Source organism: Sander lucioperca, chromosome 14, assembly GCF_008315115.2.
Source record: "Sander lucioperca isolate FBNREF2018 chromosome 14, SLUC_FBN_1.2, whole genome shotgun sequence".
Taxonomy (NCBI): Eukaryota; Metazoa; Chordata; class Actinopteri; order Perciformes; family Percidae; genus Sander; species Sander lucioperca.
In genome coordinates, this window is record NC_050186.1 from 22,743,715 (window position 1) to 22,771,409 (window position 27,695).

At 40.3% G+C, this 27,695-nt stretch overlaps 1 protein-coding gene across 2 annotated transcripts in view; it reads left to right on the plus strand.

The window, feature by feature from the left end:
- Positions 1-27,695, plus strand: part of pappaa (pregnancy-associated plasma protein A, pappalysin 1a) — a 101,749-nt gene that overhangs the window by 65,342 nt on the left and 8,712 nt on the right. The window contains exons 14-21 of one of the 2 annotated variants that reach the window (XM_031277960.2): positions 942-1,116; positions 10,536-10,719; positions 11,170-11,371; positions 11,914-12,130; positions 12,851-12,998; positions 13,348-13,463; positions 16,912-16,983; positions 18,212-18,310. In XM_031277960.2, the coding sequence (XP_031133820.1) occupies positions 942-1,116; positions 10,536-10,719; positions 11,170-11,371; positions 11,914-12,130; positions 12,851-12,998; positions 13,348-13,463; positions 16,912-16,983; positions 18,212-18,310 (1,213 nt within the window). The remainder of the gene's footprint in view (positions 1-941; positions 1,117-10,535; positions 10,720-11,169; positions 11,372-11,913; positions 12,131-12,850; positions 12,999-13,347; positions 13,464-16,911; positions 16,984-18,211; positions 18,311-27,695) is intronic. The other variant, XM_031277961.2, reaches the window with a different exon arrangement.

The window sequence follows — 27,695 nt, forward strand, 5'->3', positions numbered from 1 at the left end:
CCAAGCCAAAGTGGCCACAGAGGAGGCTTCTAGGCTTCAGTTTGTCCTCAAAAAGCTTTGACGTAAGGGACTGCTACTCTCGTGCTTTATAAACAGTGTTCACCTGCTCAGCTTAGCATCTTGTTGGAATTAGCATTTTAATTCTAAGCGTATAATATTTTTTTTCCTATAACTTTTATTTCCTTTAATACAAAGTTTTTTCTGAGTGTTATAGTAGGAGGGGCAGTGAGGTAGAAAAATGAAGGACTTAAGGAATAATAATACGAAAAAGCATAGGAAAGTGAAAGATTCTGTCTGCAGGAAAACAAAAAAATGAAAATAGCAAAAAAGAGATTCCATTGTTGCAGGACTGAGTTTAACAATGTTTCTCCAGACCTGTATTTTCTTTCATTCTCTCTCTGTGCCCCCATACCTTTCCCTCTTTCCCTCTTTCCCCGTCGGCTTCATAAGGGAACACTATACTGTAGAATGTGGACTATTGTAAAAAGGTGCCTTGGGCATCCAAGCCTTCCAAGAACATTAAATGCCTTCTCCATCAGGCTACCAACATAAAGCTGTGGCCAAACTCTGCCATTTTAGCCCGCACATAATATATCCTGTCGCTTTTAATTCACAAACTATACTCTGCCGTGTATGTGCACATACAGACACCCCTTTCATGTGCAGCAAATATGGCAATCCTTTCTCCATGTGGTTTATTGATTTGATATGTTAAGCAGTCAATGATGGATGGATGTGGTTGTCTCAATGTGTGGCTTTTCTGTTTGTGAGCAAATGTGTGACTGCTTCCATGTTTGAGTGTCTGCAGTGTTATTTTATACACAAATGTTCCTTTGGTTGTGACTTTAAATGTGGTTTTTAGTTTCTTTCTCTCTGTCTCTCTTCCTCTCTCACTTTCTTTTACCAACACCCCATCCCCCCACACACACGCTCCCTCGTAGTTGTGTACATTATTCGTGCGAAGCCATCGACTGCCAGGAACCCTTAATCCGCAATGCAGAGCTCAAGTGCAGTAGCCCTGGCCGCCACTTCTACAATGGAGACCGCTGCACCATCTACTGCAACTCTGGATATGTCCTGCAAATCCACCAGGATGATGACATCATCAAAAGCCAGGTAAATACACTGATACACTCATGTTTAAACACACACAGACAGTCAAAGAGCTCAGTGCATAAGAGGCACATGAATGCATAAATGTCCACATGCAAACGCTTAAGTGCAAAAGCCTTTCTACAGCATATGGGAACATTCGTGCAAACATGCATTTTTCAATGCACACATGAACATACATTGATGCAAACTCAAGTACACAAATGGCCATAAGAGAGAAGTGCAAACACACTTTTTGCTCTCCTCTCTATCTGCATTTATTTTGTCACCTGCAAAAACTAGGCTTGGCACAGCAAGCCTCCAGGGACGATGACATCATGAACATCCAGGTAGATGAGTGCTGCACTGAGGAGTGGAGACGCCCCAGTCTCCTCCTTTTGCTGGCTTGCTACAAACACACACGCGCGCACACACGCACGCACGCACGCACGCACGCACGCACACACACACACACACACACACACACACACACACACACACACACACACACACACACATATTCCGTACAAGCACAGACATAAGAGTGTTTAGTCTCTTGCTGAGAATGCTGCACCATCACCTCAAACAGTCACTTTGTATCGCTACTCCACCGGGACGATGACATCATCGCATAGTGTCTGCTCCTTCTCCCTCCCTCGCTCAATCCCTGCTCATTTCGCACACATTGAAGTCTCTGTTAAATGGCAGAGATTTGCTACCGCTCCCTCACAGCAGCACACATTAAATGCTTCTATGTCGATACCAACTAACATACAGTAAAGTACAGACAATCTCCTGAATAAACAGGACACAGATGCAGACAGATACAGTATACACACAGATGCGTGCACACCACAAGTAAACAAACAGGGTAGTTGACATCGCATTGTAAACATTTTGGATTGGAGCCAAGCTGCTGTAAAGGCCATATACCTGCTCTAACCTTCTCCCCTGCTCTGTAAAGAAGTCTGCAAGACAATCTATTAATGTTCCCTCAGAGAGATGGGAGGTTCAGAGAACAAGGTACTGTTTTTATGTGTATTTTAGTCTGGACCTGTATATATGTGTGTTTGTGAGGCAGAGAGAAGAGTTTTACTGAGTGAAAGAGGGGATGGGGGGATTTTTTTGGTATTCCGTCAGAATTCTGACCTTACCAATGTGTTCTTTCTCCCATCTTTCACATGGCTGTTGCCAGGATCTGTAACTCGTCATAATTGGAGGGTTTCTAAAACCGCATGTCGTTCAGCTGTCCCTCTATCTTCCACTAAATGGCCTTATTCACACCAGTGGCGTAGGCAGAAACTGTATTTTGGGTGGGCTAGTACAAAAGTGGGTGGGCCATCTTTTCCCAGAAAAAAAGGCTTATAAAATCTTAGAAGTAGAAAAAAGGAAAACATACAGACAAAATGAAAAAAACAGCGACTATTATATTTAGCAATATTCTGCATTACAAAGGCAATAACAACAAAACACTGCCTATACAACATGCTCAACCAACAGTGCCTAGTCTATAAAGACTGTACACAACATTATAGGCAAAAACCTGTGTATTATATTCTATTCAGGCTTATATATATACTAGCACCGGCAGAGCGTCAGCACAACACTGTAAATTAACCATTTTACTGCACAAAGTGGCAACTAAACATAAACCCAAACAGTAGAAAAGGTGTTCACATACTGCATGACATAGCATACATCAGACAGTAATCACACATGTACTGTAACATATCCCTCGTGCATTCATTACAGCCATTGTTGCTTCAGTACCATGGTCAGCTCACGAATAACAGCAAAGCAAGCAGCTGTTTGTTTACACAAATCAGCAGTACAAGGAAGGAAACACCCCGCCGAGCATTGTTTAAATTAAGAAAAAACAACACACTTAATTTCTATTAAATCAATCGCGTACAATGAAATCTGTTAGAAATGTAGCTTCTGTGTGAAAAAAATTAGCAACTCATTTCAAATAAACAATCTGGCCTATATGGCTTATACACAACACGCCATTACTTAACGTGAAATGAAATCCCTTTACGGGCAAATATGAAGTAGTGAAAATGAATTGAAGTAGTTTGTTGAGATTTGGATACTTCCATGAGGGGTGGAAATTCCAGCCAATTGGCTACTTTCCGATGCAGTTGGTCAAATAATACTGGTAATTCAGCATCCTCAACCGAGTTGTGATAGTGATCACACAGGATCCGCAGAGACACCTTCTGTGCAAATGTCTTAAACTGTGGGAGAAAAGTTGCTGCTGCCCTCATTATTCCATACTGATCTTCCTGGAAACGATTGTCCAGATCTGCCAGCTGTCTGTCAAGGATAGCATTTCAGATGTGTCATCATCATTTCTTACACTTGTTGCTTTACCCAAACTAGTTGTGACCACATATCCCACAAGTCTTGCCAGGAGCCTTTTCCCTCTGGTACCAGCTGTGATGTCCCAGCTCGTGATTTGCTTTTTCTGCATCACGTTGTTGTTCCAAATCACACTGTGAATTGTCTTTAAACCGAGCAAAGTTCTCTTTTAATCCTTCAATTAGGGCGATACACTCAGAGACTGACAATGTTGGCAAAATCGCTCATCTGAAATAAATTCCCAAATGTGACGAGTAAAAATATGAACTTTTTTGTTTGTATTTCTTGGAGCAAGGACTGCGCCTCAACCTTCGTTTGACTGCTGCTTTCAGCACACTCGGCAAGTAATTCTAATATTACGTTGAGTAGCCTACGTCAGTATTTTGCTCACTGCTCTGGATTTGGATCTCCAGCGCATGTCTATGGATTGCTCAAGTTCCAAGCACGGGTGTCCTGGATGGAGCTCTTGTTGCGCTTCCACAAACCATGCGTGTCTGCTGCTGCCTGTCATAAAACTCCTTATGTGTTTTAGTGTATCAAAGAATGTGCTAATGTGCCCAGACACCTTTGATGCGGCACAGACCAAATCCAGTCTGAGAGAATTACAGTGGACATACATGGTTCGAAGAAAAGTTTGTTTTAGAATCACATGCACACCTTCCTTGTTTCCTGACATGACGGAGGCCCAGCTGAAATTGAAGCCAACGCACAGATATGGGTCAAGTTGCAGTAATTTAATCACCTGTAATTTCTCTGAAATACTACTTGCGCTCATGTCACTTGTGTCCATGAACACGACTGCCTGTTTTTTCCCTGTGTGAACATATATCACACAAACAGCTACGAGGTCATGCTTTGACTCATCCTTATATTTGTCTGCCGTAAGGGCATAATAGGTGCCTGGTGTTTCACGGACTTCTACTTTGATCTTGCGCAACATCAAGGAGGCGGCTGTCTCCAGCAGCTCATTTTAAACATCTGGGCTCATCAAAGTTCAGTTTCTGGGCAGCTTCTCTGGATGATTTTGGATTTGTGGATCATATTTGGACATTAACTGGACAATTCTATACATTTTCCTTTATTGAGAGCATCTGCATTTTCCCTGGCCTGCAGTTTGGTTGGTCCTGTAGCTTTGAAAATTGTCCAGTTAAACAGAGTGGGGCTCGCTTGTGTGGTGTTTTTCGCATGCCTGACGTAGGTGCTTCAGTCCACAAACCCCTCTCTCGCAAATGGGCCGTCACTTGCGCTGGAAAAATGTCTGCACATTTTACACACACATTACATACATTTTACACTGTATTCCAACCAAGAAAACGGTCCATACCACTTTGATACAAAGCACCTAGATTTTCCATTCAGAGCAAGGAAATACCTTCAAATTTGGCTGTGAAGGTGGTTCATCAGTTGCAGTTAAATCGGCAGGTAAACCCACATCAGGCTGACTGAGAGGGCACTGGTACCAGGGACCAAGAGGCTGTGCTAACCTTGTGGACTAATGAGTCTGAAGAACTGGGCTGGGTGCACAAACTTCTAATTGCATTAGATTTTGATTGACAGTGCACTTTTGTTGATATTAATCAATGCCAATTCATTTAGTTATGAAATATGCTTTTCAGAGAGGGAGAGGCAGGAAAGTGGAGTGAAGGGGGGACATGAGAAAATAGAAAACAAAGTAGGACAGTGCCAAATATCAATTTTTGGACTTCGAAAGGTTTGCCCAAATGATAACTGACAGTTCAAAGGTATTTAGAGGACCTGTTATTTATGAATAACTTTTCGCATCCATTCATTCCATTAAAAGACATCTGGCCAGTTTTGTTGGTTTAATTCCAAATTAGCATTTTGCGGTACATTTTAATAAATGATGCTCTGCAAAAAATGGCAAAATCCTTGTTGATGATGAAAAGTTGATGCTGCAAACTACATGTGGCAACTGAATCATGTTTATAATTAGCATAACAGAATCCAAACCCTGTTTGCCATTGCAGGAGTGCCTTCTAAGCTTGTTGATCCATTTTACGTCCAGTCTTTTATCCTCCAAGAGTGAAATCCGGAATTGTTTTCACAGTTTTCTCCAGTTGCAGTAGAATTCTCCTCCTGAAAGCCTTTGTAAGTTGGAACACAGAAAGAGTCTCACTGGGCATCATTTACTATAAACTAAAGTTGATTTTGTCCAATCACTGCAAACCATAATTTTCGACATCTACCTTTCTCCCATCACATAAGATGATAGTTGAAAACCCCATTTAAAAACAACAAAAATGTAGCAAAATGAACTACAAAAACACCTTCACCTCAGATCTTCTGTATCCCCTCAGTGTACAACTCTTAATTTATTTATTCCCTTCTTTTTTCAGCCACACATGCTGAAGACACACATGCTGTGTGTCTTTTTAAAGACTCCACACTAAGGTTGAAAAGTGCAGCGTGAAGCACAATCTTGTGATGTCAGTGATGTCAAAGTGGTTCTGGGAACACCACCTTCTTAGATAATGCTATCTTCAGAACAAATCTGTTTCCTTCACTTGCTTGATTTGTAGGTGTGTTTTATTGCTGTCTGTTTTCCCTATCTTTCTCTCTTTGAAATGTTTAGGGAACACTAAGTGCTGGCACTGAAAAAGAGTTTTATTTCAAATAGGCTTTTCCTTTAACAGGCTCTATATGCGTTAAAACTGTCCACCATAGAACATAGAACAAGCCCATCAAATGATCTCCCGTCCACTTTCTTTTAATGACCAAAACACTCTCTCCAGGTCTTATCAAAGCGGTGAGGAAAATGTTACACACATTTAGAAATAACTCCTGGTATAATTTGAGCCATTATATTCAATATATATTTAAAGGGCCATTAAAAGCCATATCAACATATTATTTTGTTTATAATTATTCAAGTAGGCAGTCAGCCAGCTCAGCTAAAGAAAGACTTTAATGTGCATGTTTTATGGGCACCTGAATGCAGATGTCATGATGTTCTCATGCATGGCTTTTCTGTGGGTGCTCCAGTTTCCTCCCATTCCAAAGGATGCATGTAAGGTACTGTATTAGAAATATTTGACCTTCATGAAGGCACTGGCTTGATTGCTGGGTTTGATCCAGAGGTGCTGCGCTGCAGTTAGTAGGAGTCAAATCCAGAGCACAAATATCACCATGCAAATTAATAAACTATAACTTAAATCAACTTAATGTGTTCACATTAATAATACCTATACCTATATATCTATGGATGTTTTGGTATAACGTGATTGTTGCTTATTTAGTCGTGACTACATGTATTTAATGTTCAAGAAAAATACTTAGGATTTGAAACCAAGATTTCAGGGGCTTTAAATTAAAAAAAAAAAAAAAGAAAAAAATGTCCAAGTTCTAAAACTATTTCCTGGTGTCAATTGTTCATTTATCTCTCATATCTTGTTACATGCTAAATATGTATTAAACATGTAATTGTTTTAAATCACTCTTGCAAACCACATATTACAGAAGCTAAAGTCTATTTTTGTACATGTCCTTTACCTCATGGAAGAACCCTGCTTTTCTACTGTTGTGAGTCCTATTGTGTCCTGATAGTGCCATAGCAGCAGCAGATACCTGCACTGGACTTCACTCTAGTAAGCCTTTAAGTGAAATATGAATGAGAGTAAAGGCGGCGTATTGAAATCCTAGTTTTTAAAGCACAGCCGGAGCCCTTTAACATTGTAACCCTGTTTCTCCTTAAGTTGCTGACTTTGTAGATGCTGAGTTAGGATTTGTATAGCATGTACCAGATGATGTAGCAAAGGACCTGTGCTGTTTTGCAGAGAAGAGTGGTCAAAGCTATAGAGCCCACCCATGCAATCCATATCTGTTGTGTAACCATTTAGATGTCTGGAAAAATTGTACAAGTACAAACACAAGTTGGTTTAAAATCCGCTCTGTCTAGGCTGATGTGGTTATCATTTAACAAAAAAATGAACACTCCTAGAATTTTATGTACTGTAGAAGAATGTCTGCTTCTGAGTACTGTTAGATTCTAAGTACACCCAAACCCCAGCTGAAAATTACTGTTCTGAACACATTCTTGTCCACAATCATTTGTGCTACTGTTGAGTTTTTCTACCAGAAAGTGTATATATTCCATATACTGAATTCCACTTCTAAGCAATACTGAAATAACTCTACCTATCTATGTACAACTGTGTGATATTACTTTACTTTTTTCTTCATGTTAATGTGTTTGTGTGCCATCCGAGATAAGGCAAACCCCTAAGATTAAGAAAGAGGTCAGTCAGTCTGTCAGTTCATTTGTCTGTTAGTCTGTTTGGCTTGACGATTGTTAAAACCGCTTCTGGAAGAGAAATAGTCAGCTGTAAAGTTTTTACAGGAAGGAAAATTCCCACACATTTACACACAGACATACAGCCCTTTATACACTTACACACTTGGGGATACATGCTTGAATAAATGCAAAAACAACTCATGGCAGATGTACGTAAATGTGAATGTGTTTCTGTGTGTGTGTGTGTGTGTGTGTGTGTGTGTGTGTGTGTGTGTTTGCATGCATCCGTGTGTGTTTGTGTATTAACCAGACTTTTACACACATGTTTTAAAAAGGGCAAAACCTTTAACTTAACACATGCATACACCCATTTCACAAACTTACTTAACATTCTATTTGTACACATATTTACATTCAGCACATTAACACTAAATAGATCCTTCCACATTTCTTCCATGCAGACTTTGTTCACAACCTCCCATCATGATTGACTCATTCAACTCTACACCCAGTTATTTTTCAGCAGGCACTCACATGCGATGCATATGTTACTTTGTTGGATATCCAAATTTGAAAGGAGCTTATTTATTTTGAGGGAACTTGATACTGTTATGCAGTATCATATAATGGGATCAAGATGAAAGATAGAAATACATGGGAACAGAGAGAAAGTTATGAAGCAGAAGATATGTAATGCTTATGGAGTCCGGCTTGTGTGGCCTTAAAGTTTGGCCACTCTTTAAAAAGATCTGGATAATTAAGGTCAACCAAAACAGGGGTAGAGTGTTTATGGTAAAAACACAGGTTTCCCTTTATTTGTTCTTAAAGGGAAAACGTCTAAATGATTGAGCTTTCACAGCTTTGTTGTGAGATTTTTTTGGCACTGCTATCAATTTAAGCATTCCTGTTGCATTACATGGTGCTATTCAATGGAAGAGGATGAAAACAGTTAAGGTTTGGATGATGCAATGGCTTTGCATTTTGGTCTCATCTCTGCAAATATCATACCACATGCCAAATAATATAATAATTTGCAGGAATCAGAGCTATTTCTAATAGGAAATAGACCTAAGTTCAGGAAACTTTTCTGGTGAAAAAAAAAGTCCAGAACAAGAGATTACCATTTTGAAATTTAATGGTGACAATGCAAGATGTGGCCTTTGCAAGCCTCTCAGTCAGACCTTGCTAGGTCAAAGCTCCTTCAACAGTAACCTGAATGGCTGCTGTTTCTAATCAGGGGCTATTCTCTGATAGGTCCATAATGTGAATGGAACAGATGTTTATTATACTAGCTACTATATCGTGCTGTAGACTTGAGCTAGTCTTTGTTATAGTAGTGGTGTTACCACTGCTGGGTTTGACTCCTGGCCTGAGTCCGTTTTTTGCAGATTTTTCATGTTCTCCCCATGTTCTCCAGTTTCCTCCCACATTCCAAGAACATTTAAGGACCCAGTCGCACAGGATGCACTTTGTATGTTTGAAAATGGGAGACAGCCTACCTCGATCTTGAGAAGCTTGCACAGGAAGAAACACTGAAAAAGTAGTTTTTTTCTGTTCACCAGCAACTGCATAGTCGACTACTGTCAATCACTAAGCCATGCAGCACATTTAATTACATTAGCTAACTTGAAGTGCTCATATTATGCTTTTTGGCTTTTCCCCTTTCCTTTATTGTGTTATATATCTTTTTGTGCATGTTATAGGTTTACAAAGTGAAAAAGCCCTAAGTCCACCCCAAAGGGACTTACCATCTTCCAGAGAAAACACTGTTCACAAACTGCTCCAAACAGCTCTATTGTAGTCCAGCCTTTACTTCCATGACGAACGTGTGTCACTTTGTAACATACGTTATGATGCTCGCCTAGCTTCTAGCATGGCACTCCCTCATGCTCTGCAACTGACAAGCTAGCAGTACTTACTGCGAATGTGAGACTCCCAACATAGATGGTACAGAAGTGAGGTGTCTCACTCTGTAGCTAAAACAGAGAGCTCAACACACAGGGTGAAAAGAGGAGCTGCAGCAATGTGCAGGACAACAAATAAATGGTGTTTTCTGAAAATTAAACCACATAAACCCATTCTGGTACAACCTCTAAATACAATTATGAACCTGAAAATGAGCATAATATAATAAAAACTGCAATCATTGCACTATTTTGTCTGCAAAACTTATGTGCTATATTTTACAATGTTTGTGCATTTTCATCGTTTCCCACGTTACACACCTAACAGCAAATGTATTGATTGCATGGCATTACCTACATATAATATTGTTTGGTGCAAAAGTCATATGTCAAACTTTTCAGTGAATCTAACCATTTTCTTAGTATCATGATTACACAGAAACTCAGATAGTGGATACATAAACAGAGTTGATATTCCAGTTGTGGAAGATTCTCTCTCTGCTTGTGTTGCCACACTTCCACCAAAGTCAATCTGTTTTGTGTTAGGGCTGATTGTGCAGTTGTTGGATATCAGTTGTCTGAATGGCATGACTTGACCTTACAAATGCTATCAGCAGTTACAGTACTTGAGCTGCTGGGTAGCCTGTGAGGCTTACTGACATACAGTGAGTAAACTAAGCCTGATAAAGCTTTGTTAGGTTACACACTGTTTGGAGACTTGTTGGAGTGAGTGCTGTATTGCTGATGTCATTTTTGTAAGGTTAACATTTATTGGATGTGTGTGGGACATCAATCTGTCACATCAATGTGCAAATAAATGTTTGTGTCAAAGCACACTTACGCATATAGCCTACTCCAGAATAGGCATGCAATCCATTTATCTGTCTCTATCTGACACTCACTTGATATTTTGTCTTATTTTCTAGTCGGACTCTTCAGTGACTATAACCTGTGCAAATGGGAAGTGGAACAAACAGGTGTCATGTGAGCCTGTGGACTGTGGTCTGCCAGACAAATACCATGTTCATCCTGCCCATTTCAACTTCCCTGAGGGCACCACCTACGGCAAAAAGAGCACCTTTCAGTGTCGAGAACCTGCCCAGCTCGTAGGTGAGATGCATACTGGAGCATGCACACATGCATGCAGAGATACATATTTCCAGGCCATTATGTTTAGGGAACATGAGATTAGATGAAAGTACATTTTATTGTTAAAGATTAACAGATGATTAATTCTATATTTTTCAGGAATAAATGGTATTTGATGCACATGTATTATTTTCAACTTATATATTTTATTTAATAATGCCATGAGCGATATTATAGATTTTACAATACAAAACATCATAACATACAGATCGGAATAACAGAAAATCAGGATTATAAGATTTTGAAATGAATAATTTTCATTTCAGTTTACTTTCACTTTATTGTCCATATTCTTTTCTCAATCTACACATTTTCATCCGTTTCTTTTTAATTTGTCGGTTTTGATTCAAATACACTAAACTACACAGAATTTTCATTTTTCATCTACCCCTTTCTCCTTTTTTCCCTCAGGTACAAACAACACTCTTACCTGCCTAGAAGACGGCCTCTGGTCCTTCCCGGAGGCTCTTTGTGAGCTTCGCTGCCCAGCCCCTCCTCCTGTACCTAACGCTGTGCTGCAGACCAAGCGCTGCAATGAGACAGGCCTCAATGTGGGCACCCTCTGCAAGTACAAGTGCAAGCCAGGCTACCATGTCACCAACAAACCTAAGAGGTAAAGCAAGAAACAGAAACAGTTGTTGATTTTTTTGGTTCTTCATAGGGTTGCTAAATTCCATAAATATTCAAGGTAGAAACTTTCCATATGAATTTATGGGAATTTATGGGAATAATGACAAAATAGGGGTTATCTGCTCAGGTTGTAGACGCATACTTTTTTATTTAGAATATCGGTAGATTGGCAGGCGATCAATCAGGGCATCTCTAAATATAATAATATTAAGTATAAATTATGAAATATAGTTACTCCAGTAATTAAATCAAAACTTACATGAAAGCATTAAGTTCACTATTAAAAGGTACACTTTTAAAATTTAAATTGTGCAAAAATTCCCGAGCTTTACTTCCTCTGGAAATTGTATGGAAATTTTCCGACCTTTGCAACCCTAGGTCTTCATCACAATTTCACAGTTTCCAATTTAAGGTACATTTTGGAATCCATTCCATTTAAAGACAATTTATATATAAATATATAAACGTCGCTAAAGTTAAACAAAGCCCACAAGTCTAAATGTTAATTTTCTCCATTCCCTTTAGGCGTTCATTTAGGCGCCAGTGCACGGAGGATGGCAGCTGGCTAGAGGGGGCATGCGAGCCAGTGACTTGTGATCCACCACCTCCAATCTTCCACGGCTCCTATCACTGTACTGATGGCTTCCGCTTTGACAGTGTCTGCAGACTCAACTGCTCTGATCCTGCCGCCACAGGAGGCTCTGCCCATACGGTGAGGCTGCTGCACGCTCCATGCAAGCAGGTCTGTCCATCTCTTTCCTCTCTTTCTATTCTTGCTATACCTATATGTTTGTCTTCTTTATATCATGTGTATAAAAAGTAGACATTCTCTCTTTTTCTCCCGTCTTTGCATCCTCACTGTTGATCACTTTTAGGCCACATACTGTACATAGCAGTAGTGAATAATATAATCAAAATAAATACTGTATAATCCATTAGAAGCATTTGTATTTGTTGGATGTTTTTCACCAAGGCCCTTCACAATGCAGTTCTATTCATGCTTGTTTAAATATTGTTTGTTTAAAACCCATTATTGTCAACATACTCTTATCTAATACCACATAGGTATAATATACTCATGATAGATGATTTTTTCCCCCAAATACACTCATGATCCTCACTGTCTTTTATCTGATACTTTGTACACTGCCCTCACTGTCTGAAACCTTGTCTCTCCTGGCCTGTTTCTCTCCCTGTCTCCCTTAGCCCTACTCAATTTGAAGCCATGCTAATAAGATTGCTATTGATTTCCAGAATAGTCCTGCTGCCACAGACTTTTGAAATGTATACACCTTTTAATCTGTTCTGCCTCTAAGGTGTTGTGGGTTGGATGCCTGATAAAAATTGGATTGTATTTCCCCCCTTGCAATGGGATGCCATCTCAATGTCCTTGGCCTGCTAGTATTTGAGTGTCAATATTTGTGTGTAATTGTTTGCCTGTCAATATATGTGTTATTTCCAGGGTGCAGGGTCCAATGTGATCCGCTGTAGAAAGGATGGAAACTGGACAGGGTCGTTCCGCCTATGCCAACACAGCAAAGGCCAGTGTTCTTTACCTCAAAACCTCCATTATAGCCTACAGTACTCATGCAAGCGAGGACACGGCATAGGTCTGTATGCACAAATATACTGTTCTATAATAACAATTCAGTTTTCTTACTGCTGATGCCATCTTTCATTGTTTGTATTACTCACAATGCTAATGTTATTATTCTTGTTTGTTCACATTACTCATTCCTTTTCATTTTGTACTGTTTATAATCATTTTAATTTGTTGTAATGAGAGTCAACAAAATGTCTAAATCACTGTAATGTAACCTAGCACTTTGAATATCACACAATATCATAATCATTTGAAAGTGAAGGGGGGAAATGCCTTTTAATCTAGGTGTTGTTTGTGCATACTTTTATTGGTTTTGTTTTTCAGTTTCTCTCTTGTTTACACAAACACACACACAGGTGAGGAGTGTGAGTTGACGTGCAGAGAGGGTAACAGCGATGTGGTGATCCTCCCAAGCAACATGACCGTAGAAAGTGTACTTAAAGAACACTGGAGGAACCCGCACAAAGTCAAGGTAAGTTTGTACGTGTGATTGTGTCCACCTCACAGCTCTGACAGACGCACTTCACAAAGTTCTGCGATCCACAGCTCTCCTGTAATGAATTTCACGTATAGTGTCTACATCCTGGGTCTATTCCCCACAATGCAAAATGCCAGCATGGCAACCCTTCAAACGTTTTTGTCCTATTTTTAATCGGAATCGTGAAAACATTTTGCCGCCCTCTTGCATCCATGTCCTCAATATGACATTACAACTACCTTTTTGGAGAAATAATAAGATGCAAATCATCTTTGGGAACTAAGTGTTGTTCCTACACTGACATTTGTAGCATTTCATTTCCTATGTATCTGTTAACCAGAAAAAACAATAAAACAAAAACACCTCCACTGCCACTACCATTGTAACCAAGTTGTAAAACCTTATCAAATTGTCATCAGTAATAACTGTAATTTTCTAAAATAAACCTATCACTGGTTAATGACCTCATTTAAATTAGATATAACTCACAGCTACAGACTGTACTGATTAAGTGCTGTTTGCTTAAACTGGCAGATACCAAAATACAGGGTTTAGAAGTAATTTTGAGGATGGTCATTAAACACAGAACTGTACACCTTGTCCCTGTGAGAGTACCACTGAGTGACACCACACCCCCATGCTGTAATTTGGGATTTTATAAGGCTTGTGGGTGGGGTCAAGAGGCTGGGTGTGTGTGTGTGTGTGTGTGTGTGTGTGTGTGTGTGTGTGTGTGTGTGTGTGTGTGTGTGTGTGTGTGTGTGTGTGTGTGTGTGTGTGTGTGTGTGCGTACTTGTGCGTGTAGGTAAAGCGAAGCGTACTAGACTAAATCTACTCTTCTAATTTTACTCTCTCCTTTTAACTTGATTAATGTCAGTGATGTGCATTTTGTTTTTTTGTAATGTCCTTTTATCTGTAGAGTCAAAGACAGATCTAACTAAATAGCATCAAGTTTTGTAAAGAGAAAGAGAAAAGAATAGCCGTGGCCGAGTAAAGGAACACATTGTATTTCTCACTGTATTTTTTTTTCCTACAACTCCTTTTGTTTTTATTTCAGAGTCACACTGAGTCAGCAGTTTTTTTGTGGTGGATGTCGGTATAGAGGGGTGGCTTGGGCCACGTGGATGTGAAATGATCTGTTTTTCATGGATTTGTGTAATTGATATGATTTGTGCTCAGTTGTAATTTGAGACCTGAGGTTATGCTGTTGGGGGCAGTGGATAGCATAAGAAGTCAGAGAAGTGAGGGTGGTGGTGAGGGTTTCAGACATGCACCACTGTTAAGAGGTTGGAGGAGAAAGAGTTTTTGCTGGTAGTGTGCACTCAAGCATGTGCCATGTCTTGTGGCACATGCCACATGTCCTCTACTACCTATCAACCGATAGATTCCAAATAGACTAATTTGAGAATACAAACACACACACACAAGCACATAAGATACACCTTTTCCAATAGTTATTGAAATGTTCTCAAACATCCCCAATGATGAGCAGACAGAAATTTGCTAAATATAGTCATTTGTAGCACGTTACATTGGCAATTACACTTATGTCAAAGTCTAAGGGATCCTTTATGGTCCACCTTGTGAGTGTTGCCCATTTAATTCTAGCAGCAGAAAACTAGATGCAACAATAATTGCAATAAATAGCCAAGGGCTAAGCAGAACAGGCACATTTGGCTGAGATATAATATACAAGGAATGCACAGGACTGTCATGAAATGATATTAAGAAACAAGAACAGGAGGGGGTTGTAGTTACAGTAGGAGTGTAGTAAGTTGGAGGAGACATAACTCCACTTTATGTTGGGAATCGTCATACAGTTTCTAGATTCAGATTGAAGTCCCCAAATGCACTTTCTAGTTCTACTTTGCTGAGTTTGAGGTTAATGTTGGCCACCTTAATAAGTGATGTTGATTTATTGCCTTTAAACTAGTTGTAGTTTGGTTCTTAGTGTGACCCACTTAGAATCATCTCCTTCTTCCCTACCTCCACCTTCTCCTCTTCTTTTTCCTGCCCCTCTATAACTAACAATTCTGCTCCCCCAGCACCCTCCTCCCCCTCTATCAGCAAAATTACCCTGTCAGGCTAGCTGTGGAATTAGTCATTTTCTACATGACATGACCTCGTCTGTGGTGGCGCTGAGATAGGGATCTATTTTTATGTGGTATCAGCGCCCCAGGGAGGCTTCAGAGGGTGAGGATCCTATACGTAGTGAGGGGTGAGGCCAGGCCACGATCATGGATTATCATGATTTACAGCCTTGCTGAGAGAGGAAAAAAAGAGTGAGAGAGAGAGAAAATGAGAGAGAGGGGAAGAGAAGAAGTGGATGACATCATCATAGCAGAGCACAGGAAAGAGAGTAAAAGTACAATAGTTATAGTAAATAATGTGCTTTATCTTCCACCATATAGCAACTAACCACTATAGCACTGATCACTGAACACAAATGCATACACAAACGTCCCTGCATTCTGCTATGCAGTAGTAGAATTGTTACTCCCGCAGCTCTCAGTTGTCCTCATATGCTGTGTTGTTCTTTCTCCACCTTCAACCCCTATCTTTGTTTTTTTGCATTGATTTGCTGACAGCACTGAAATGAAAAATACCTTAGTTTGCAGCAACAGAAAAGCACGTCAACTTTTGGAGATATTGGGACATAGGGTTCTGAGAAATTGACCATCTACTGTAAGGTCAGACAGTCCTTTGCTGTTGATGACACTTTTGATCATGCACACTACTATCCAAGTCTGGGTCACACTCATGCTGTACACACACACACACACACACACACACACACACACACACACACACACACAATACGAAGACATAGCCACACAGCACAGGCACACATGCCACTTCAGAGTTATGGGAACACATGCATTTTCAGGTACCTGCAGGCATGCGTTCTATCTACAATGCTGCCAACTTCCCCTCGACACTAATGTTTTCTGTTGCATTTCAATGAAGAGCACAGTGGGAGGACAGGATGGAATTCCACACATTCTGCAAATATATTTCTCTCTCTCTCTCTCTCTCTCTCTCTCTCTCTCTCTCTCTCTCTCTCTCTCTCTCTCAGCTCTTTTCCCCCCTGGCGCCATGTTATGAAAAACAATGTGTTGTATCTTGTTAAAATCTACTTATTCTGCCTTGTTCTGAGGTGAAAAAGGTCAGTGTAAATCAAAGAAGGATTCACGATGAAAGTCTCCATGTGTAGCAGCATTTCGCTGTGTTAGGTGTGTGTGTGTGTGTGTGTGTGTGTGTGTGTGTGTGTGTGTTTGCGTGTGTGTTTGCGTGTGTGCGTGTGTGCGTGTGTGCGTGCGTGCGAAACTAAGAAATGTGACTTTAGTTGTTCAAATGCTGCACATAAGGGAAATTACCCCAACCACTAAAAGCACCAGTATTTCTCAGTTATATAAACCTCACCTTAACTTTTGTTACCTTTCAGAGTATAGTCTGTACAATGGGACTGAAATGGTATCCACACCCAGAATTGCTCCACTGTATCAAAGGATGTGAGGTAAGGGCTCAACCTTATTTAGATTTTAGTTTTTGTGTTTGTGTTAGTGTTTGTGGAATAATAGTCTCATCTATGATACGATCCTTTCACCTTCCTTGATCCCAAACCAAACAGAGTGATGAGAAATGTGTCCGATAAAATATGTTGCCAAATTTGAGTGTAGACATTGTTTCACTTTCATGGTGATACATTCACATTCATACAAGCATGAAAATAACACAAAACATACACATGGACATGCTTGTCTTACCCCCCATCACACAAAGAACACACCCAAAGAAAGATCAGTTAGCTTGAAATCAATTGAATCTCAGTCTTAATAGCCTCCACATGTTTCATAAAATTGTATTTACTGTGCTTAGCCAATGGAGTTGGACAGACAATGGATTTCACAAAGGCTGGACAAGTAAAACACTCAGACCAAACGGTACTGTAGGTGAAGACTGAATCTCTTGTCACTTGGATATATAAATCTTAACATACTTTCAGGTAGGGCTGAGATCGACAGGCTAGTTGATGTGGGGTTGAAATTAAAAGTACAGCAGTGTTTTAACACACTGGCAAGTTACTGTCCACATTGAGTTTTTTTCTGATGCCAGTTGCTTAGGACAACCTTCTGCACATGGTGCACATGTGGTTGTTAGCAGAAGTCCCTTAGGCATTTGTAAGCCGGTTAGATATGCTGTTTACTAATTGATATGGCTTATTGACACTTATTAGCTTGCTGAAATCTGATGTAATTACTGATTTATTACCTCTTACAACATAAGACGTCTTTCTTCTAAAAATGGTGCATTCATGTGAATACAACATGTGAAAGAATTCCTCTTCCCATCATGGAAGAATGATATCATCTACTCAGTTTAGGCCAATTGGATAACCTGATTAGTAGAACAAGTGGAGAGGGTGGGGCTGACCCAATAAATCACCTTATTGGAATATTTAGTGAAGTGAATAGTTTATGGTGTCCTCAGTTTGATTTACAATTCTGGCCCACAAAGGGCTTAAAAAGTCACGTTGAAAAATGAGGAAAATTGACTGTATGAGATTCATCAGTAAAATGATCCAGAGACTCTAAAAGGCCCTGAAATTCTCAAGAGGAAAGAACTACTAGAACAAGCATCTTTATTAATTCACCTTTTAACCATAATCAACCAGTTCAAAGGTGGCTCTTTCCCGTTCAGTGTTTTTCACTAATTACACGGTCTCTCTGATGTCTCTGGTATAGCCATTCATGGGAGACAACTACTGTGATTCGGTCAACAACAGAGCCTTCTGTAACTATGACGGAGGAGACTGCTGCCAATCCACTGTCAAGACCAAGAAGGTTAGTGGCATGCTTGTACCTCAGAATAAACTTCACCCGTCTTTAGACAAAGAGATGATGTTGGATTTGGTTCTGGTCACACTGATCACCAGTCAGTGTTTTTTCCCCAACCCTGGAAAAACACAAAGCTTAGGAATAAATCCCACCTCCTACATACCGTATGATCATTTTTGACCCTTTCCCTTTGCCTAACTAACTTGGACTTCTTAATTTTCTCACTGCCATGTTTTTAGTAAAGGTTGCCATTATCATGCTTTAACATTTATAAATGATCATTTCTGCCTACACAAGGTAAGTATAATGGAAACCACAACTACATATACTGTTGAAGACTGCTGTATTTCACCTCTTGGAACATCTCTAAACAGATTCTTCTTTCCTTTGCTTTGTAGATTACTGGTAGACAGATTACTGATACCACATCCAAGAAAGTGGGAGTTTTCAGACTTCATCAATAATTTTCTAATGTGTAAAATGCCTATATTTTCATTTGTGGGTACTACAACAAGTACACAAACTGGCTGGCTCTCCTCCGGGTTAAGCTGAGCATGACAAAAAGTTTGGTCATCCCTGTGGTTGCAACTCTCTTAAGTCAAGGAGGTGCTTTCTCTGGCTCTTTCAAGCCAGCTGCTGGCAAAGGAACTGATTGGAAGTGTATTGTAGCTTCTGTGCAGCAGCATCTGCTTCTCTGGCCTGGCCTGTTTCTGTGAATCTGGCAAGGGACTTTCGTTGTACTCCTGGCATATCAATCTGTATGTCTGGCTGGACTTATATTGCAGTCTATGTGTCTCACTGGCTGTGTCAGTGTGTCTGACTGGAGAGCCTCTTCATTTCCTCTTTGGGAAAAAAGGACATAAAAGAGACATCTCGCCATCTTCCACAGTACAATCAAAGTTCCTGTGATTGCTTCTGCAAAGACATTGGCAATAGAATTACCAGGGCATGGCCTTGCTAGAGGAACAAGATTTTCAAACAACAATGTTGCATAATTTTTAAATGGTCACATCCACATTGTTTTCCCAAAGGTTTAATATCAATGAGAATCACCCAAGTGTACCTCCTTGTACCCTAAAGGAGAGTTGGTACAGGGCTTGAAATACCTTTTTCTTTTTAAAATTACATGCACCAAAAAGTTTACCCACACCAGTTTTGTTTTACTGCACCATTTGGTGTGTTTGTTTGATTGCGTCCGGATCCACAAAGTGTCTAGAAGAGTCTCCGATGTTTTACAGATCTTAAAGATTACATCATGTCCCATGACTTGTCTCGACAGCTCTTTCTGGGGGTTGCAGGTGGAACCCGGATGAGAGCCAGCCAGTTTGGGCCAGGGCTTCAAAAAATTGATCACCAAACATTTTACCATTTTTACCAATTTTACAAAAAATAAACACACTGACAACATTTAAGACTTATGTTTTACTGATAATAATGTGCTGCAACATATTTTCAGCAGGGCTGGCAACTTTTTAATTTAGTTTGGAGTGAGAAAGTAAAATTACTTCAGATTTGGTTCGGTTATAGTCGGGGTCACCCTGAACAGGATTTCATTGAAAATTTCAGTAAACATCTGAAGGAAAAGATTTCATGAGAGTTAAAACATAAACACAATGGATTTTAAAGGTATTTTTCCCTTTAATATTCTCAAAAAACTGTATAGTAAAATATATTGAAACTTTACATGGTCATAGTCAGGGTCATTCTGAACATGACTTTATTGAAAATTTCAGTAAACAAAAACTTACATTACCACCACGCTTTGGTCCAGTTAGATGCTGGCGTGCAGAGGCGTCGGACTGGGGGGAAAAAGGGGACTGAGTACCCAGGGCCCTCATGTAAGGAGGGCCCAAAAAGATGCTAGAATGAATAGCTGTGGATGCGGGGAGGGGCCCATAGAATGCTTTTTTACAGGGCCCAGAATTTTGTGCTACGCCCCTGCTGGCGTGGTCTTTACTCTTTAATACCACTATCAACACGCTGTCTGCCCATGACATGTAGGCTACAGCGCAAGTTTGTTTACTTTGTCTCTTGTTCCCTAAGGTGTACCATCGGCACTCAGCCAGCTCCTGTCAACCAATTACAGACATTGACATGCTTCTCCAGCCAGCAATGAAAAAGAAGACAAAAAGGAGCATTTCTGATATTTCCCCAAAGACAACTAAATGTGATTTTAGTTTTGTTCACGTATAATCACAAAGGACTGGCTAGGAGCCTTAAGAGAGAGAGGGAGAGACATTTACACCCTGTGTCTGCGTTTTGTGCTATTTATTCATACAGGATTAAAAATGTTTAAAAATAGTAGATTTGTACATATGGGCTAGCAAATAAATAATGCAAAACTTCATACTTACTAATCACAAAATGTAATCTTCAACCTTCTGTGAAATGGCCTCTATGCTGTTGCAAAGCTTCCAATCACAAAATTTGCACCAAGTCCTTTGTGCATTTTCGACTAGACTGTGCATTATTCCTGGCTAGTGGATGTTAGAAATATGTAATACACAAAAATAAGACAATATTACTCCAACATCTATGTGTCCGGTAATTTGACAGGTAAGCTGTGGTGCAATTAAATTATGGCCAAGGCAGACTTGTACAGGAGTAAGATCACTGAGACTTTTGCAGTTACCAAAAAATCCTATAGGTCTGGCAAAATTTGATTTGGGAAGTGGCCAATCGACTATCCTTCAAATATTTGATTGCACTGTGCTACTCAGCTATGAACATACATAACCAACCTCCAGCTAGAAAGAGGTCCATGATTTGTTTTTGTCCTTTATCCATGACTTCAGTATCAGATATAAGGTATTGTATCCTAAGTTCAATAGCAGCAGGAAAGTCAGTGAGCAGCCCGCTGGGAAGTGACCTCACTCCTGAAGTGGTTTTGCTGCTGTTGATTGACGCTATCTCATCTCTACATCTTCTGGCCTCAATCCAGTGCAGGGGCTCAGCCAGAACTTGCATAACTAACTTTTACTGACAGATCCCAATGGAGCCTTCATTGTTTTACTGCAGTAGGAGGTTAAGCTGGGTGATAATAGAGCAGCAAGAGAGTTAGGATTTGTAATGTTGTACATCAAAGAAGGCCATGGTTACTGAACCATCTTATAATTGGTAGTACCTACTTGGTACTAACTTCTATCACGCAAGCAAATATTGATTGTGTGAAGAGCAGTATTCCAACCACTGAAACAGTTAGTGGGCTGTTACAGTATGATACAGTGAATCATACTGTAGCTGGGCTCAATAACTCCAGGCTGCTTGTCCAAATTCTACTTGAAGACATTTTGCCTTGGCATTATTTAAAGAAAGCAGCCTAACTGGTGTTTTCCACTATTAGGTCCCCTTGAAACTATTCGGAAAGATATGAAAGATTGCTCTGAAATAACCAATCATAATATGATTTATCGTCTGCCAGGAGCGAGGGGAAAGGAAAGTAACTGGGTGAGAAACAAAAAGGAAACACTAAGGAATTAAGCTGATATGTGACGTTGATATGGGAACAGAGGAAAGCCAGATGTTTGATATAATCCCTTTTGCTTGCTTGTTTGTGAGCCCATCGCCTAATTGATGCCGCTTGCTTGCACACACGTCGCTAAATGCTTTGGCTAATATACATAAAAGTACATAAATGAAACTCTAATAAACCAGAATGCCAGTTTTAAATAATTAGCTAGACAACCTTCCTGAAAACTTCATCTTGTTGTATTACTTTGATATATTTTCGTCCACATTTAAATTTCCTCTATATTTATTATCATTTTGGTACTTGCATTTAGTTGTTTATTGCTCTTGGTTAAAGCCTATCCTCATAGTCATCCCTATTTGATCAACTCTGTCAAAAACAGAAACAGGGTATTTTGCACCTGATTCTGATTTTTCCTAAACTGAACACATGCGTGGCAGGCGGGCACGGACGGATTAAAACCCTTTAAAACCAAAACAAAATTACACAATATATGCCAAAAGGAGTCTGTAACTCATTTATGACAGTCTCCCTCCTCTGAGCTGCTGAATAACACATTTGACAAAGATGGGCAGTGTTTTCCTCTTTAGCGGGAAATCAATGTTCTTCTCCCAACCACAAGTGAGGACTTTGTCCCAACTTGTTTAATTGTTCCTGAACACAGAACACATTTTGTAGTTACAGATTCTGTTGTCTGTGACACAGCGGAGTAGCCTGACAAGCCAGACCCACATCATGATGTTGGGTCTGGGAACTCACCATTGACAGGGCTCAATCCGAGGGGCGGGATAAACGGTTGTCTTTCAAATTCCCTCTGCACGCAATAGGATAGCGCTACAACCAGGCAGAGCAACGAAGAAGGTAGCGAAGCTAGTTGATAGATTACATTTTTATCAAACTCCGAACACATCTTCCTTTTTTAAGAATGATTTCAGTGTCGTTCTTTGTTCTTTTCTCAAAGAAAAGCTTAACTCCAAGTCTTCCAGAAGACCGCTGTTCCCAGCAGCAGCAGCCATAAGCCCGTCCACCGACTCTATACACGATGTGATTGGCCTGACTAGAGTTTGTTTTTTCCAGCTCGCAAGCCAACGGAGAGTGCCTAGACCCCCCTGGCTGCAAATTAAATTTGCTGCCGCTGTGCGTCTAGATTTCTAGGCTAACAGCGGAGGTGATTTGATGTCAACTATGAACTATCTGCATTTATTGCTGGTCCTAGCATTTATATTATATACAGACAAATACTATATTGTGTTCTTACAGATTATTTTATAGGCCTGCTCATCTATAGCAAACATATATTTATGGAAAGTGCAAATAATACATTCAGTTGTTTATGGACATGGATTGCATTTAATTGTTTGAGAAGTGACTCCTTTAAAGATTTTTTTTCTAGGTGGGTGTAAAGGAATGAAAATCATCCCAAACAAATGCACTACTTAATCCTGTTAAATAATGTTTGATAAAAACAAAATTTGAGTTGTTTTAGGAAATAATTATTTTGAGAAATTAAACTATATATTTGTGACCCTTTTTCAAAGATTTTCAGTAGGAACAAAGGGGCGTGGTGTCACAATACCACATATTATATTATACAGAGAGGTGTATTTCTTATTTTGCCATCCTCACTGATGTAAATGGGGTGAACAAAATGATAGAAACATCTGTCAGTTTAACGTAATACAATTCAACATCATCCAAAATGACCATACAGTTAAATCAACACCTCATGAAGCTATGATTTATTGCAGGACTTTAGACTGCAACAGTTGTAGCTAGGTGTACCTAATTAACTTAGTGTATACTGTTTGTCAAGTAACTAAATAAGTAAGGAGGATAAACCACTAATGTACCAAGTCCTTCTTTCCCCCTCTCACTCTCATTCACTTACTCATTCTCATTCAGTCTTTCTCCTACTCATTCACTGTCAGCTACTCATTCACATTCTCTCTTTCTCATTCTGTCTCACTCACAGACTCTCTCACACTCTCACATATACACACACACACACACACATACAGCACGCAAACAGACACATCAGCCACTGGGTGTTATGCACAAGAGGTTTGGTGACTCAGTGGGAATCTTGTTCACAGTTGGTATCCCCACTGTGTTGTAACACAGCACATGAGAACACTGATATGATATGATCCATGCACACACACCTCTCATTTGTGCCTCTGCCAAAACCTTTTACATCTCTGTCCCTCTGATCTTTGGTAATGAGGTAAAGGGAATTAAGGACAGGGCAAAATTAAATTTTACAACACTTACATTTGCCCTCGGCATCCAGAGTCATCTATCCTTTTGTCCTATTAGTCCGTCTAAAGAGTCCAACAGTTAAAACAAATCCTAATCTGCCTCACTTGTTCACTCTGTGACCTAAAACCAACTGTTCATACTATTATTATGTCTTCATTCCACAACACACTGACGAAAACATCTGCTTACCCTTCCTTAGTAGAAGATGCTTAAGTGACTTCCTTACAGCAGTTGCATTATTATTTATAGTTTTTGCCAACATCAAACACCATGCCTCTCAAATCTGAAATTATTCAGTGGCGCAATATGAAAAATTATAATTTCTGGATTGTATTAAAATGTCTTCAAGGTACAAAATTTGGACAATTTCTACTTTTTCCCAACAAGCCTAAATACTATTGTAGGAATTAGGTTATTATCAATTATTAAAGTTTGCCAGGTTCCTCCTGCTTCTCATTTTCTCTTTTTTTCTTGTCAACTTCAGATAAAAGCTGAATAACTAAGAGAAAAAGAGCAGTATTCTGAAAAGCAATGGAACTCTGCTGCACGTTTACTTTTACTCCCCTTCCCAGCAAATGCTGCTCTCGTCTTTTATTTCGGTAGAGATTTGTGTAATAAGAAGTTCTGGATGACTTGCTGTGTATTATTCCACCCCAGGAGCTTTGAAGGTGCAAGGACTGGCTGCACGTAAGGTCACCACAGGATCTCCCCTTAATAGTTGCAAGCTGTTGGCTGAATTTGGAGAGGCAGGGAGGAGAGAAGGCAAGGGTATGAGGGTTGCCTGTGCAAGACCCTTTTTGTAGCCCCCCTAGTTCAGACGGAATTCCTTTCTTGGACGCTGGTAGCAGTACGCAGAGGGCATCGATTATATAGTTATACGGCTTGAGCTTTTAAAAAAAAAAAAATTCTAAATGTGCCTGTAGGTTTTTCTGTCTACATTGGCGGTGGGGTCTTGGGTAAGTGCCCAGATCCCTCCTTGTCCCTCACCCCTGTTTACAACTCTGAGTCTGGCACAAGTATGCTTAATATGCGATTGCTATGTGTCATGATTGATGTTTGTGTCTAAGCTGATGGTCCATGATAACCACAGCTGACCACTTAACCTCTCTGTCTCTGTTGGGGATTCACGTAGACAAAGCCCTTTCAAAATAACAACCAAAATGTAATTCTCTTCTCTGGGTTTTTGGCTAACCAGATTTACATTTAAGTTATTTCTATATAATCCCCACAAATCAAATTCCAAACAGACCATCTTTTGAAGCTTGTACAGATGTATAGATATAGAGGGATTGTATGGTATTTATCAGTGATTATTAATATTATTTTTGTTCTCTCAATTTCTGCTTTAACATGTTCTACATCAAATATTCACATTCACGCCAAAAGCACATGCAACAGCTCTTTATTTTTTTTAAATGTATGAGGGCGGCTAACTTGACTTTATTTCCCATTGCCAAGGCTCTGCCAGGGCAGTTAAAGGGGAGGAAGGGGCCGAGGCACAGATAGGTGCAGGCGCCCGCACATATAGTAGAGGGACTTTTTGGTCATGGCATTAAGATTTGCTTTCTTAACTTCTTATTTTCTAACTTTTCTGTGTGTATCTGTGTTTGGGGAGTAGGGGCTGAGGGTGGAAGGGGCAAAATACATCAACTCCCCACAGTTTTTAGGGGGTTTAGCTGTTTGCTGATGCCAAGTGCTTACACTTATTTTGCCAAACTCAGGTATGTTATTTTGCTCTTAAATTGCTCTTCTCCGTTCTAATCGTATCTATTAAACATTCTCTTCTAACTGTGTTTCTTTCTGTATCTCTCATTCAGATGTCTGTTCAAGTTTTATATACACAGTAAATATTTTTTCCTCAAAGACGATATCCTCTTTACTCAATGGTTCAAGTGACTGATTTAGTTTGACTATTGATTTTAATTTTTGTGATACGCCATGACCGAAGTGACAGTTCTGTCGTGCAAGGTTGTTTGGAATCATGAGACTGCAGGTGCAAGCAAAGCTCACTGTTTGTGTTCCTATACGTTCCGTTTTGCTTTGCAGTGCTTTGTATTGTCTGTTTCCTAACTCATGTGGACAGAGAATATTGCATTGTAAAAGGATATATATATATATATATTTTTAATGTATATTAAAAAAACTATCTTAGTAAAAACAAAGTTATACTATATTCCCTGAAGACTGACAAAATTGTTGCTCGTTGTAATTCACTCTAATATTAACTGTTACTTGCTAATGAATAGTGTGTTATACTGTATATCCCTAGATGCCCTACCCCAGGCCTGTGCCCCTTAAGGTGCTTACACACCAACCAGACGGCCGACCGTCGGCAGAAAAGGCAGTCAGACTGATCAGTCGGGTCCCAGAGGTCCAAAAAATGCCTCAAAACACACTGAGGCGACGCCGACTTGAGCGTACACTCTGCGCGTGCGTGAAACGTAATACGTCTCCATAGCAGCAGGCGGCGCTTCTCTGTATTGTTTCTATTAACAGTCTATGATTGTTTCCCAGAAAATGAAAACCGGCAGCTGATTGGACGAATGTGTCACGTGGGTCTTTCTCCGGAAATTCACAGCCAGACTGTCATGGCGGCTTGTTCAGAATACGATCTCATATTGTACTAAAATAGTTCACCGAAACGTGTTTCTGAAAACATTTTAAGCGAGAAATAGGTCATGCAGTTGCTGAATCTGTCTTCATTTCAGATCAACAAAGGTCCGTTAAAAAGATTTTCGTCAGATTTTGAGCGGCTCATCCACTCACCATTTCGGGTGAGTCCCGACTGCCCTGTCTCCGACTGAACATGTCGGGTCGGCCCAAATGAAGGCCGACGGCTCCTCGGGCAGGTGACGGCACGGGACACACCGAACAGACTCGAGTCACCGACCTCGCCAGATGGTCCTACGGCCGATAATCGGCTCTGTGTGTCAGCGCCCTTACACACCTTCTTCCCTTTAAGCACAGGCTGACACGCACATACTGCACACTCAAAAATCAGAGGAACTTTGTGTTATTTTGACCTGTTCCTGAGATGGAAGGATGGTGCTCTGACAAGGTCTGCATTCTCCAGAAGGGCTTTCATGTTGCAGTTAGCGGGTGTCCTCCCCCAGCCCTGGGACATAGAGGCAGCATGAGGGCCCCCAGGCCCACAAGGCCAGCCAGTCCCATTTCCCAGCCACCCTGAGAGAACCCTCAAGTCAGGGCCAGATGTGGCAGCTGGCCCAGCCACCCTGGAGGTCAAGGTCAAAGGAAACCATGTCAAATTTGCCACCCACCATCATTTTCTAGATAGAGAGATAAACAGAAGTGGCCTTGGAGGGGAAGTGAGGTGTAGTGGGAAGGGTAATGGGAATGTGTGCTGCAAGAGAGAGGAGTAATAAAGCAAGTAAGAGACTCTAAGGAGACAAGGTGAAAGTGGTGTGAACCTGAGAGATAGTGTAATTAAACTGAGAAAGAGTCAGGTGGGAGCGAGGAGCCCCATGTTCTTGGTGGAAACACTGTTCATGCGGTTGACAGCTGTTTCTGAAGTGTGTCTGGCCCTCGGCTTGTAAAGTCGTCACATGTAGGCCTCATTTTCTCAGAGGAGTCTGGGCACTGCCCACCAGGCCCTCACATGAGGAACACACACACACACACACACACACACACACACACACACAC